This window comes from Aquarana catesbeiana, linkage group LG02, assembly GCF_042186555.1.
Source record: "Aquarana catesbeiana isolate 2022-GZ linkage group LG02, ASM4218655v1, whole genome shotgun sequence".
NCBI lineage: Eukaryota > Metazoa > Chordata > Amphibia > Anura > Ranidae > Aquarana > Aquarana catesbeiana.
The window spans coordinates 455,709,186-455,724,102 of NC_133325.1; the positions used below are offsets into that span (position 1 = coordinate 455,709,186).

General features: G+C 40.1%; 1 protein-coding gene across 2 annotated transcripts in view; it reads left to right on the forward strand.

Annotated features, from left to right (window-relative positions):
• The window catches only part of SH3D21 (SH3 domain containing 21), a 178,217-nt gene that overhangs the window by 119,865 nt on the left and 43,435 nt on the right, over positions 1-14,917 (forward strand). For both annotated transcript variants that reach the window (XM_073615621.1, XM_073615620.1), the window contains exon 11: positions 5,392-5,472. In XM_073615621.1, coding sequence (XP_073471722.1) covers positions 5,392-5,472 — 81 coding nt within the window. The remainder of the gene's footprint in view (positions 1-5,391; positions 5,473-14,917) is intronic.

Consider the following 14,917-nt stretch of genomic DNA (forward strand, 5'->3'; position numbering starts at 1 on the left):
TGTTAGCTCTGTGGTCTGCTCCCTTACTGAGTGTTTTCTCTGCTTTGGCTCTTTGCTCTGATTGAGTGATGGATCCTTTTTTTGGGCTTGTCTGTGATACTACCTAAATGCTATGCCACATATGTCTGTCTGTGCTGCTGGTTGAATCCAGCACGTCATTCCCATCATCCGGTACGGACAGAGCCTGTGCTTTTATCTAAGTCACTTTTTTGCTGAATGGTTGAACTGCATTTAGACACATATTGGAAGACCCTGGAAAAACGTTGCATTTGATAAAACCAAAATTGTTGCATACAATATATTAATCTTCATACACCACATACACCACTGTGCTAACTAAAGCAACAGTATGAACTTTGATGTATTGTATTTAATGTAACATACATACAGTAAACTGTGTGTATGTATATGTATATACATATACACAGTTTACTGTACACACACACAGTGCCTTGAAAAGTATTCATACCCCTTGAAATTTTTCCACATTTTGTCATGTTACAACCAAAAACGTGAAAGTATTTTATAGGGATATTATGTGATAGACCAACACAAAATGGCACATAATTGTGAAGTGGAAGGAAAATGATATATGGTTTTCAAAAATTTTTACAAATAATTATGTGAAAAGTGTGGTGTGCATTTGTATTCAGCCCCCCTGAGTCAATACTTTGTAGAACCACCTTTCACTGCAATTACAGCTGCAAGTCTTTTTGGGTATGTCTCCACCAGCTTTGCACATCTAGAGAATGAACTTTTTGCCCATTCTTCTTTGCAAAATAGCTTAAAGGATAACTCCACTTTCATGTGGAAAAATAGCTAATATAGTGTATACAATTGCGACACAAATCATATTGTCATGGAATGTTATTAAAAATGACCATTCCTCATCAATTTGCAGCTCTGTAATTTTCTGTAATATGCAATGCAATATGGCTACCTGGAGGTGTTCTGTACACAGAATGTGTACAGAACACCACCCAGGAACATAATTTCATGCTTGTGTGATTGGCTTGCCAATTTTCCCAGAAGTCAGCCCTAAGATACAAGATATCAGGCATCCTCTGCAACAAAAATGTCATATTTGGTGAGATACTTCCAATAGGAAATCACGTCTAAAGGGATGCAGGGCCAGTAGCTTTCCTTATTAGAGCCCTGCAGGTGCAGCAGCTGATTGATTATTATGAAACCACTCCCACTGGAATCTCTTTTCCACATGGATACAGACAAACACACAGGGGTTTCTTCAGAATAACAAAAGGTAGGAATCTGCAACAAAGTTTGTTAAAATCCTTTTAATATACATAGATCACCCAGAGGGGAATGTTTTTTTCTTAACAAATGTGGAGTTACACTTTAAGCTCTGTCAGATTGGATGGAAAGCATCTCTGAACAGCAATTTTCAAGTCTTACCACAGATTCTCAATTGGATTTAGGTCTGGACTTTGACTTGGCCATTCTAACACATGAATATGTTTTCATCTAAACCATTCCATTGTAGCTCTGGCTGTATGTTTAGGGTAGTTGTCCTGCTGGAAGGTGAACCTCCGCCCCAGTCTCAAGTCTTTTGCAGACTCTAACAGGTTTTCTTCTAAGATTAGCAACTAAGAACTCCGGTTCCCAGCGCTCAAGGAATAAGATAGACTATTATTATGCAAATAAGTGCAGCTGTTATAAAAAAACATAATCACGCAAAATGCTTGAAAATCCAAAAATCTAGCATTAACAGTGCTCTCTCAGTACAAATAAGTACTGTATGCTTAAAATTTATAGACTGAAATATCAAGTCCATACATGAATAATGGTGAGTGTGCCCACTAGCAACGGAACATACAAGTGAATACACGTAGGAACATTAAGAAACAGTTCCTAGGTGCTAAAAGATTGATAGCATGCATCCACTCCAGGGTGAGGAAACAGGGAGAATCTCTTCTAATGCCATCACCACTACACCACGTGTACTTCCCCCCTATGGTGATACAGTCCCCACAAGGTCTAATGAGAGAAGCCTTGTATCAGCAATCTCCTAGATCGTTCTCATAAAACCCGGTAATACATAAAAGACAAGGGAACACGGCACATAGCGTAATCCTGTACAAATTTTATTTCCATACTTTCCCCAAGATAAAAAGATAACAATTCGCATTGATCCAATAACGCAAACACTGCACACTCAGCCTGTGTGCTCTCACCTCTTCCTGGACAACCTGTCCTCAGTGTTGCCCGAGTCACAAGCCACTGTCAGTCAGAAAGAGCCGCATGGTCACACCCTAACTCGTTTTGTCATCACGTCTTCGTCAGAGGGCGTGGCCACACAGCACAGCTCAATAATTTTATACAGAGGCATCCCAGGATATTAACCCTGCAGACCCCCCCATAGGTAACAACAGTTGAAATCACCACTGCCAGTGATCAACTGAACACGAGACGGAATACATGCAATGAAACACCGATCTAATCTAATTACGATCGAAAAGGAACATAGCTCTCTGCTCACTTAATTGACACATTGAGCTTAGGCACAATGTAACTCATCCCAAAGATCTCTTATCCATTGTATTTCTCACTGCATGCATACCGGCCCGCAAATTACCCATACCTGTTCTTACAATTGAATGAACACATTAATCATTACATATCAAAAATTTAAGTCTCAATGAAAAAAATTGCATGGGTACCCGGAAAAAACACATACCCGGCTTACCATACAAACATATGACAAGATAATTGGAAATTAATAAAATATGATTAAAATAGAATAAAACCACAAAAACATTACATAAATAGTAGGAAATTCCTAAACATTTAAAAATCACTAACAATAAATTTAGTTCCAGCAATTTAGTTCCAGCTCCGCATTCATTCCATTGGGCTTCAATGTGTTAGTAAGAAAAATCCATTTAGTCTCGCATTTAGACAGTTCACAGACAAGGTTGGCACCTCTCCATATTGGATGGATTTTACCCATCTCCCAAAATTTCAGACTAGCAGGGTTTCTTTTGTGTTTAAGTCTGAAATGGAGCGACACACTATGATCTTTATAACCAATACTTATATTGTATATGTGTTCTGAAATACGTTTTCCTAAGGTTCTTTTGGTCCTGCCAATATACATTAGCCCACATGGGCATTCCAAGGCATACACTACATGGGTCGACATACATAAAATAAACTCTTTTATTTCAAACTCTCTACCATTTGCAGTGGATCTAAAATGAGTCAAACCCCTAATATGGGCATTAACCTGCTGGCAGGCCTTACACTTACTGCATGCATAGAAACCAGCCTTGTCCCAGAACATCTGGGGTCTAATATGTGGATCCAGCACTTTTTTGACCACACAATCAGCAAAAGAAGGATTTCTTCTATATATAAAAGGAGCAACATCAGGGATGTTTGTATGTTTAGGATCGTTGTCCTGCTGGAAGGTGAACATCCACCACAGACTCAAGTTTCTAAGTCTCTAATGCCATGTACACACGACCGGATTTTTCAACTGGATTGGTCCGACGGAACAAATCCGTCGGACAATCCGACCATGTGTGGGCTTCATCTGACCTTCAGCGGACCTTTTCTGTCGAAAATCAGACGGACTTTAGATTTGGAACATGTTTCAGACCTTTCCGACAGACTCGAGTCCGGTCGAAAAATCAGTTCGTCTGTATGCTAGTCCGACGGACAAAAAAGGATGCAAGGGCAGCTATTGACTACTGGCTATGAACTTCCTTATTCTAGTCCGGTCGTACGTCATCACGTTCAAAAGAACGGACTTTCGACCGGGCTTTAGTCCGTTTGTGTGTGGCCAAGTCCGGTCGTTCGAAAGTCCGTCATAACTTCGTCGAAAGACCGTCGGACCTTTGATGCTGAAAAGTCTGCTCGCGTGTACATGGCATAACAGGTTTTCTTCTAAGATTGCCCTGTATTTGGCTTCATTCATCTTCCCATCAACTCTGAACAGCTTCCCTGTGCCTGCTGAAGAAAAGCATTCCCACAACATGATGCTGCCCCCACCATGTTTCACGGTGGGGATGGTGTGTTCAGGGGAATGTGCAATGTACGTTTTCCGCCACACATAGTGTTTTGCTTTTAGGCCAAAAAGTTCAATTTTGGTCTCATCTGACGAGAGCACCTTCTCCCACCACATGGCATCTCGCAAACTGCAAACAGGACATCTTTTGGCTTTCTTTTAACAATGGCTTTCTTCTTACTACCCTTTCATAAAGGCCAGATTTGTGGAGTGCACGACTAATAGTTGTCCTGTGGACAGATTCTCCCGCCTGAGCTGTGGATCTCTGCAGCTCCTCCAGAGTTACCATGGGCCTCTTGGCTGCTACTCTGATTAATGCTCTCCTTGCCCGGCCTGTCAATTTACGTGGACAGCCATGTCTTGGTAGGTTTGCAGTTGTGCCATACTCTTTCCATTTTGGATTGAACAGTGCTCTGTGAGATGTTCAAAGCTTGGGATATTTATTTATAACATACCCTGCTTTAAACTTCTCCACAACTTTATCCCTGAGCTGTTTCGTGTGGCCCTTGGCCTTCATGATGCTGTTTGTTCACTAAGGTTCTCTAACAAACCTCTGAGGGCTTCACAGAACAGCTGTATTTATACTGAGATGTAATTTACGCACAGGTGGAATCTTTTTACTAATTAGGTGACTTCTGAAGGCAATTGGTTCCACTAGATTTTAGTTAGGGGTATCAGAGTGATGGGGGCTGAATACAAATGCACGCCACACTTTTAGGATATTTATTTATATTGGAAAACAATTTATCATTTTACCTCCACTTCACAATTATGTGCCACTTTGTGTTTGGTCTATCACATAAAATCCCAATAAAATACATTTACGTTTATGATTGTAATAATACAAAATGTGGAACATTTCAAGGGGTATGGATACTTTTTCAATGCACTGTGTGTATATATATATATATATATATATATATATATATATATATATATGTGTGTGTGTATATATATATATATATATATATATATATATATATATATATATATATATATAGACAAGACTCATCACGCTTTGATGATACATAAGATATTATCAATGGAAACACATACCCTCTGAGCATTGGTTTCAGGCACTTTCAACCCACACAGGAAAGCAACTATGATTCTAAAGTGGTAATGTTCAGTAAAACATTCATAACTTATACAGGAGTACAGGTTGAAGCTCCCACATGTGCAACGAAGCAGCAGAATATTTTCAACATTTCTTGTCTCCTCTACTAGGTATATAGAGCTCTATTTATGGTGGGAGGAGGAAGCATTATAGAATACATAGTCATCTTTATAGCTTGTTAACTGCTAACTGCTAATTAGCCAGGTTTCACACACATTCCCAAATAATTTATTTCTGCTTTTTTTAGTGGCTAAAAAAGATCCACCCAACATGGACCTCAAGTCACCTGTAAACAGGCCGCATTCTCCTGCTGACACAGCGCAAAAAGGTAACGCAAACGTTCTGACATTCTGGATGCTAAAATCAATTTGATATTTCTTTTCAAGCATTGTGATGAAAAAATTCAAAGGCGCAGGATGGAAACTTTTTCTTAAGCACGCAGATTTATAACTGTGAATGATGTTCTTGTAGGGGAAGATTTGTACATATTATGATGTGCATGTTCTAGGCGATGGAATTCCATTTAAGTAGCAAGTCTGGACAAAATTTGAAGGGCCGTTGAACAAAATTAGTCGACTCACCTTTGGTAGAATTTCCGCAAGAACGTTCTAACTAAATTCTTCTTGTGTAACAGTTGTGCTTTTACTTGCAGTTTTAATCTTGTTGCAGACTTCTTCCATATATGTTAGTGCAAAAAAAAAAAGTATCACGGACAGTACTCTATTGTCATTGTCCACCATAAATAATTATTCTAAAGTTAGAAATTAAACCATATGTATTCTGAAAAATGGATCATATAATTACCAAAATGTACGGATGACATTTGTGCAACGCAAACAGGATAAAAAAGGAACATTTGTGCGTTTTACTAAAAATCTAGGGTTTTGCTAATTATTTACCTTGCAGAGTAGTAAGAAGTATAGAATAATGTATCATAAAGTATGTGAGCATCATTAAAAAAAATGCAGAGATTAAAAAAAATGTTTCTTAAATTTCGCTCCACGGCTGTCACACCAAGGCTAATTGATCACAATATGTCTGTGTGGCTAGTGCAGCACATGTAATACCAGCCCTCTTTTAGTCATTAACAGTCGTACAGAAGAAAAAAATACTTAAATGCTTACACATTTCGGCACTGTTCTTAGTCGTAATAGCAGTGTAAAATGCCTGAATGTTGCTAGTAAACGTGCAAACACTTATTGTTTGCAATTCTTTTATATTTCTTTGCTTCTAGAAGTAGAGCTCATTAGGATATTTTTTTGTGAAAGCAGACCTGGTTACACAATTAGCAATATCTAATTACCAAAAATAACCATTAAGGCATATCTAAAAGAAAAAAAAAAATATTTTATATATTTTCAATTAAAAGTTTTTAGATGTATGTGGTGGCTGGATTAATTACATTTTTTTCAGGTCAAGAGCATTTTCAGCAAGTACAGAAAATACCTGCTGATCTTGCTGGCAATGTTGTGTCCTTGTCACTTCCTGTGAGCTGAAAAGACAGCAAAAACGATAACATGTCTCAGGTGTAAACTATTAGCCCCATCAACTCAACTACCATATAAAAAAAAAATGAATGAAGGATGCTCTGTTTGAAGTCTAGCTATTGTGAGAGCCATAACTCCCCTATTGTACATACAGTGGAGAAATCTAATGTAGGCTCTACTTCTAATGGCGTGTACACACGGTCGGAATTTCCGACAACAAATGTTCGATGTGAGCTTGTCGGAAATTCAGACCGTGTGTAGGCTCTATCAAGCATTTGTTGTCGGAATTTCCACAACAGAAATTTGAGAGCTGGTTCTCAAATTTTCCGACAACAAAATCTGTTGTCGGAAATTCCGATCGTGTGTACACAATTCCAACGCACAAAGGTCCACGCATGCTTGGAAACAAGCAGAAGAGCCGCACTGGCTATTGAACTTAATTTTCTCGGCTCGTTGTACGTGTTGTACGTCACTGCGTTTTTGATGTTCGGAATTTCCGACAACATTTGTGCGACCGTGTGTATGCAAGACAAGTTTGAGCCAACATCCGTCGGAAAAAAATCCAGGATTTTGTTGTCGGAATGTCCGATCGTGTGTACGTGGCATTTGGACTTTTAACCGCAGTTGTACTGCAGCAGAATAGCACGGCTGGGCGAATGTAATGTAGCTTCGCCCTGTGGCCACTAGGGGCACACATGCGTGCCCGCTGCTCGTCCACAGAGCTGATGCGAGTGCCCGGTGGTTGCGATCACCGCCGGGCTCCCGCGATCGACCGTGGCACACGGAGAACCGGGATCTGTGTGTGTAAACTAGGGGTGCGCATCTTCACTGGCCTCACGATTCGATTCGATTACGATTATCAGGTCCACGATTCACGATGCATCACGATTACTTTTTTTCATCCAAAAAATTTAAGTAGTCAGAAGAACTCCATTTTTAAAATTGTATCTGTTCTTAAAAAAAAGACAACACTCCCTGCATGTAGCAAAGTGTAAACACAGCAGACAACTTAAAGGGGAGCTCCAGACTGCCCCCAAATGACTACAGAAGATGGTCAGAGACTGCAGACATGATACAGGAGATGATCAGAGACTGCAGACATGATACAGGAGATGATCAGAGACTGCAGACATACTACAGGAGATGATCAGAGACTGCAGACATAATACAGGAGATGATCGGAGACTGCAGACATAATACAGGAGATGATCAGAGACTGCAGACATACTACAGGAGATGATCAGAGACTGCAGACATGATACAGGAGATGATCAGAGACTGCAGACATGATACAGGAGATGGTCAGAGACTGCAGACATGATACAGGAGATGGTCAGAGACTGCAGACATGGTACAGGAGATGATCAGAGACTGCAGACATGGTACAGGAGATGATCAGAGACTGCAGACCTGCTGAACATGGTAAGGGAGGTGCCAGACTGTCCTATCCAAGATGACCAATACCCCGCCCCCCCTCACCACTAACCTGTCACCATATAATACTATTACCATAGCGCTCCCCTGCCCAGTGTCACCACGGACCAATTCCCATCCTTCTCGATCAGCATCCACACAGTCCTCTGCTCTTCACCGCCGCACCCCCCCCCCCTATCTCTACACAGTGAGCATGCAGATAGGGCAATAAAACAAAAAATGGTGTGCAGTGCTTTGTGGTGATAATAAATGCACAAAAGAGTCTTACGTAGTGAATAAATATAGTCCTGAAATATATAATCTGTGATCTGATTAAAAGAAATCTTTTGTGTATTCAAAGTAATTCCAGTGCTGAGTGTTCTCTGCTGTGTTCAAATCATTCACCAGAAATCAGGAATGATTTGAACACAGCAGAGAACACTCAGCACTGGAATTACTTTGAATATACAGAAGATTTCTTTCAATCAGATCACAGATTATATATTTCAGGACTATATTTGTTCACTACGTACTTAATAACACTCTTTTGTACATTTGTCACTGCAAAGCACTGCACACCATTTTTGGTTTTATTGCATACAGTCTGGCACCTCCCTTACCATGTCAGTCTTTAGTTCTCAGTGTCCTCCCCATGGCCCCCTCACCTGGCTCTACTGCTCTTCTGGCTCTCCTCCAGCTCTGCCTCATCCTCCTCCATCACCGCTCTGAAACCTTCCGGGACCAAAAGCACTGATGGCTCCACTCTCCTCCTCGGAGCTCCGTGCTCCAGAAGCCGGCCGCGGCCACCACTCTTAGCAGCAGGGACAGCTCCAGCCACCACAAGCTCCGGCGCCGGCGCTCCATGTTTCCAACGTGCACACAGCGTGGCTCCTCACTTCCGCATTCCACCACCATGACGCCGCCTGGGATCACTATCTATTGGCTGGTGAGGGGGTGGGACGATGAGGGGAGAGAGAAGGGGATGAATGGAAGGCCTCCTCTCCTCGCGACGCAGGGGGGTGACGTCAGTGGGAGGCGGATCAAAACGGCGCAGAAACTTCGGCTTTCAGCTCCACTCGGAGGCAGGGCATGGTGCGGCGGCACGGCGCGAGGATGACGTCATCCTCAATAATCGATTTCTTAAGGCTACAGAATCGATGCCGCATCGTGGACAGTCGAATCCCGATGCATCGATTCGACGATTAATTTCAACACCCCTAGTGTAAACACACAGTTTTTGGTTCTCTGAGGGGAGAAGAAACAGATCGACCGTTCATACATTGTATGAACAGTGATCTGTCATCTCCCCTAGACAGTCCCCTCCCCCCTTCATTTAGAACACACACTAGGGAAAACAACCCCTTGATTGCCCTCTAGTGTTAACCCCTTCCCTGCCAGTGACGTTTTTACAGTAATCAATGCATTTTTATAGCAGTGATCGCTGTATAAATGACTATGGTTCCAAAAATGTGTCAAAATTGTCCGATGTGTCCGCCATAATGTCACAGTCCCGATAAAAGTCGCAGCTTGCCGCCATTAGTAGTAAAAAAAAAAGAATAATAAAAATGCCATAAAACTATCCCCTATTTTGTAGACGCTATAACTGTTGCGCAAACCAATCAATATACGCTTATTGTGATTTTTATTACCAAAAGTATGTAGAAGAATACATATCGGGCTAAACTGAGAAAAAAAATGTTTTTTTTATATATTTTGGGGGGATATTTATTATAGTAAAAAAGTAAAAAATAATGCGTTTTTTTCAAAATTGTCGCTCTTTTTTTGTTTATATCGAAAAAAATAAAAACCACAGAGGTGATCAAATACCACCAAAAGAAAGCTCTATTTGTAGGAAAAAAAGGATGTCAATTTTGTTTGGGTGCAACGTCACACGACCGCGCAATTGTCAGTTAAAGCAACGCAGTGCCGAATCGCAAAAAGTGCTCTGGTCAGGAAGGGGGTTAATCCTTCTGGGGCTGAAGTGGTTAAGCTGCAATATATTACATTTTTCTTTTCTGGTTTAGATGTGCTTTCAGGTTGCTATGTCACAGTAAGGGTCTAAGTCATCATACAGATCATAAATTAATTGTTGGATGCCAGCCAAGTTTTTATTTCATTAAAAAGTAACATTTGTTAATAACCTTTTAAGTTTGTAGTTGGATAGAATCCCTTGTGTCAATTCCAAGATCCAATAGCTCCTCTGTATATGCATAAAACGGCAGCTCCTTTTTTTCTTAATCATAAAGGGATGTATCCCTTGATTCCATAGTAGCTTTATTTTTTAACTCTAGCAATGCACAGTTCTGTATGTTTTAAGTAGTGTTTAGCAGCTCACTGCTACAACATGTCAGTTCTTTGTACCCATGTGTCTTCTTCTGACATCAGTATTTGCGAAACATTGTAAAGAGGCTGTCAGTGGGATCTCCTGTATTTCTTCCATAATTCATCTCCTAATGTTTCGTCAGTATCTCAGAATTTTTTAGAGGACTTGATCTATGTGATGGTTTTTGACAGGTTAAGGGGAGAAATATAGCAGGCATTTTTTCTGTAATAACTATTCTTTTTTAACTTTCTTGATGCTATTGGATGTGCTGGATTTTCTCTAAAGTTACCATTATCCGTAAAACTCACTTTTTGTAGAAACCTGAGGTGCAAGGATAAAGCTGTCAGAGTACTGACCATAGGGCATGGTGGTTATTTGCATAAGATTTTTCCAGGTTCTGAAGTGGGGATCAGGATTGTGGAAATGCATAGGGGCTTTGGAGTGCTTCTTCTAAACAGCAAGAAAGTCAGGAATCAAGTTAATTTTAAACAGAGAAAGTAAATCACAATACATGACAGGTTTGGTATACAATATTTAGCTTTTGGTTTCTTCATAGAATAAAAGAGAAATTCACATCAGTACTAAAATATATGGTGCTGCTAGGGCCAAGCGTTGCATGCACTTTCAAATACTAATGTGATGCAATTATTCACTTGGCTGGGTTCACATCTGTGCAATGTGCTTTAGATGTATTGCACTTTAGGTTTATTTTACATGGGCTTTAGTTGCATTATCATTGAACTTTATATAATGTGCATTTTGATTAAAACGCATCAAAGATTCAGCAAGAAGATTTTTTTAAATGCACCTTACCTAAAGCGCATGTAAAATACACAGGTGTGTGAACAGGGCCTTAAGATACCAGATTATGGTGCCCAAACACTCAAATGATCCCACAGCATCCTTATATCAATAGCCTGTTTGGTAAAACACATCCTTGGGCACTAATGAAAACTGAAATCCAACATCTATACCCAAGGACAAAATGCAATATTTTGCAGCTCACTATTCTTATATTGTTTTATTTCATGCTAAGAACATTTTCCGTAAATACAGAAAATACCTTGATATACAGTATATAAATATATACGTGCAAAAAATGAATCAATAGGTGCAAAAATTAATCTCTTGTGAATTAATAAAATCAATAAATAATCAAATTCATCAATAAGTGTAAACATAAAAAAAATCCATATATAAAGTCTCTCGTGAATCAATATAAAAGTTCAAAAATATAAAGTCTCTCACGAATAAATAAATATAAATAAATGTGCAAAAAGGAGAAAGAAAAAGTCTTGCTTCTGTAAACTACTGATTGCCATGTCCCCATGTAATGGAGATTAGGAGATATGGACATGTTCATAGTCCATATAGGGAGAGCAGACTGGGGTGACAACCATGACTCCATCCATAGATACTTGGGGAAGTGACAGAGCCAAACAGGGACAGAAAGCTGAATAACTGGTTAAAAATAAAGCCTTCATTAACCGCTTGCTGACCAGCTGCCATCATTATACTGCAGCATGTTGGCACGGCTGCGCAAATTGCCATAGGTTTACATCGGGTGCTTTAAGAGCGATAGGGGGCACCCGCGGCACGACGCATCAATGCGCGTGGCCAGTGGCAGCGATCTCTTTCCTCCACAGTTAGAAACACCTCCCTAGCAAACACCTAACCCCTTGAGCACCCCCTAGTGTTAACCCTTTCCCTGCCAGTGACTTTTATACAGTAATCAGTGGCTATTTTCAGTGGTCCCAAAAAAGTGTCAAAAGTGTCAGATCAGTCCTCCACAATGTCGCAGTCCCGCCAAAAATCGCAGATCGCCACCATTACTAGTAATAAATAAATAGTAAAAAGGCCATAAATCTATCCCCTATTTTGTAGACGCTATAACTGTTTTGCAAACCAATCAATATATGCTTGCTGCGATTTTTTTTTTACAAAAAATATGTAGAAGAATATTTATTGGCCTAAACTGATGAAGAAATTTTTTTTTTTTTTTGGATATTTATTATAGCAAAAAGTAAAAAATATTGTTTTGTTTTTTTTTTTTTCAAAATTGTCACTCTTTTTTTGTTTATAGCGCCAAAAATAAAAACCGCAGAGGTGAACAAATGCCGCCAAAAGAAAGCTCTATTTGTGGGGAAAAAAAGGACATAAATTGTGTTTGGGTACAACGTCACGCAACTGCGCAATTGTCAGTTAAATAGACGCAGTGCCGTATCGCAAAAAAGGGCCTGCTCATTAAGGGGGAAATCCTTCCGGTCCTTGAGTGGTTAAAGAAGCTTGAAAAGAGAAAACATACGGAGCCACCAAACCAAGCTCAAGTTATCTGCAATATTTTACATTTTTTGGTTTTGGGTTTAGATACACTTAACTTTCTTGTCCACCTTCTATTGCATCAGTCTAGTTATATGTACTTGGTTGTTGCCCTCTCCAGATCACAAATAGGAATTATCTGATCTTTCAACACAAAAACCATTGTCCAAAGTCCATTGCCAATGATGAAATCCCTAGGAATATCCTGACTCTATAGACACAGGGGTTGATTTGCCAAAAGCAAAAACACTGTGTACTTTGCAAGTGCAGTTGTGCTCATGTTCCCCAGCGCTTAGTGAATGTGGTGAAGCTTCACTTTTTAAGGAATACAAAATCAGGTGCAAGGAATATAAAAAAACAGCATTTTTGCTAGTCTAAACGATGGAAATCAGCAGAACTTCACCGCATTTACTAAGCTCTGGTGTAAATGATTGCAACTGCTCTTGCAAAGTGTACAGTCTATTTATCTTTAGCAACGCAACCCCAGTGAGTCACTCACCTCCTTCTCACCTCAGAAAATTTGTACACTATATGAATATAGGCCCTGGTATTATTTGGAATTAGGATTTCTGTGCTGTAAGACATCAGTGCTGGCCACCGCACCATCCTTTTGCTCCAATGTACTTCTTTCCTAAACCGTATCTGTATATTAGCATTTTCAGCGACGGTTTTGAGCCTGCCTGTCTGCATGGCTCCTTTGGTTGCACTTAATAAGGTGCTATTTCCTGGCCTGGTTCTCAGAAACCACCAGCAACTCACATTTTCACTTCTAGTCACTGATCTTTATGTTAAATAACCAGTGTTCTTTTTTTTCAATATTTATAATTCACACACTTTGCCTTGAAATTCTGAAATACATGAACCTGAGCTGAAAAGTATGGATAGCGGGAGAAACAAAAAAAGGAATGTTTTGAACTCATTAGCCTTGTGTTCATGTAGAAATAAAACCAACAGAGTCCTTTAAAACATGTTTTTGTTACTTTGAAAATCCAATGTTGTGTGTTTCAACAATTTGTACTGTAGATTTTAAGGTGTTTGCATGACATAACGTATCACTTCTGATACAATCTAAGGAACAAAATATTTATTAAAAATATCTGATAATTCGTACATTTATTTCATAATCATTCCCCTATATACATACACCTAATAATAATGAATACAATATCCCTATATATCAACACCTACAATAAGTTATAAATACATATACAGTATCTCACAAAAGTGAGTACACCCCTCACATTTTTTGTAAATATTTTATTATATCTTTTCATGTGACAACACTGTAAAGTATTGAGTGTACAGCTTGTATAACAGCGTAAATTTGCTGTCCCCTCAAAATAGCTCAACACACAGCCATTAATGTCTAAACCACTGGCAACAAAAGTGAGTACACCCCTAAGTGAAAATGTCCAAATTGGGCCCAAAGTGGCATGGAGTTCACCAGAGCTTCACAGGTTGCCACTGAACTCCTCTTCCACTCCTCCATGACGACATCACAAAGCTGGTGGATGTTAGAGACCTTGCGCTCCTCCACCTTCCGTGTGAGGATGCCCCACAGATGTTCAATAGGGTTTAGGTCTGAAGACATGCTTGACCAGTCCATCACCTTTACCCTCAGCTTCTTTAGCAAGGCAGCGGTCGTCTTGGAGGTGTGTTTGGGGTTATTATCATGTTGGAATACTGCCCTGTGGCGCAGTCTCTGAAGGGAGGGGATCATGCTCTGCTTCAGTATGTCACATTACATGTCGGCATTTATGGTTCCCTCAATGAACTGTAGCTCCCCATGCCGGCAGCACTCATGCAGCCCCAGACCATGACACTCCCACCACCATGCTTGACTGTACTGTAGGCAAGACACACTTGTCTTTGTACTCCTCACCTGGTTGCCGCCACACACGCTTGACCATCTGAACCAAATAAGTTTATCTTGGTCTCATCAGACCATAGGACATGGTTCCAGTAATCCAAGTCCTTAGTTTGCTTGTCTTCAGCAAACTGTTTGTGGGTTTTCTTGTGCATCATCTTTAGAAGAGGCTTCTTTCTGGGACGACAGCCATGCAGACCAATTTGATGCAGTGTGCGGCGTATGGTCCGAACACTGACAGGCTGACCCCCCCCACCCCTTCAACCTCTGCAGCAATGCTGGTAGCACTCATACTTCTATCTCCCAAAGACAACCTCTGTATATGACGCTGAGTATATGCACTCAACTTCTTTGGTTGACCATG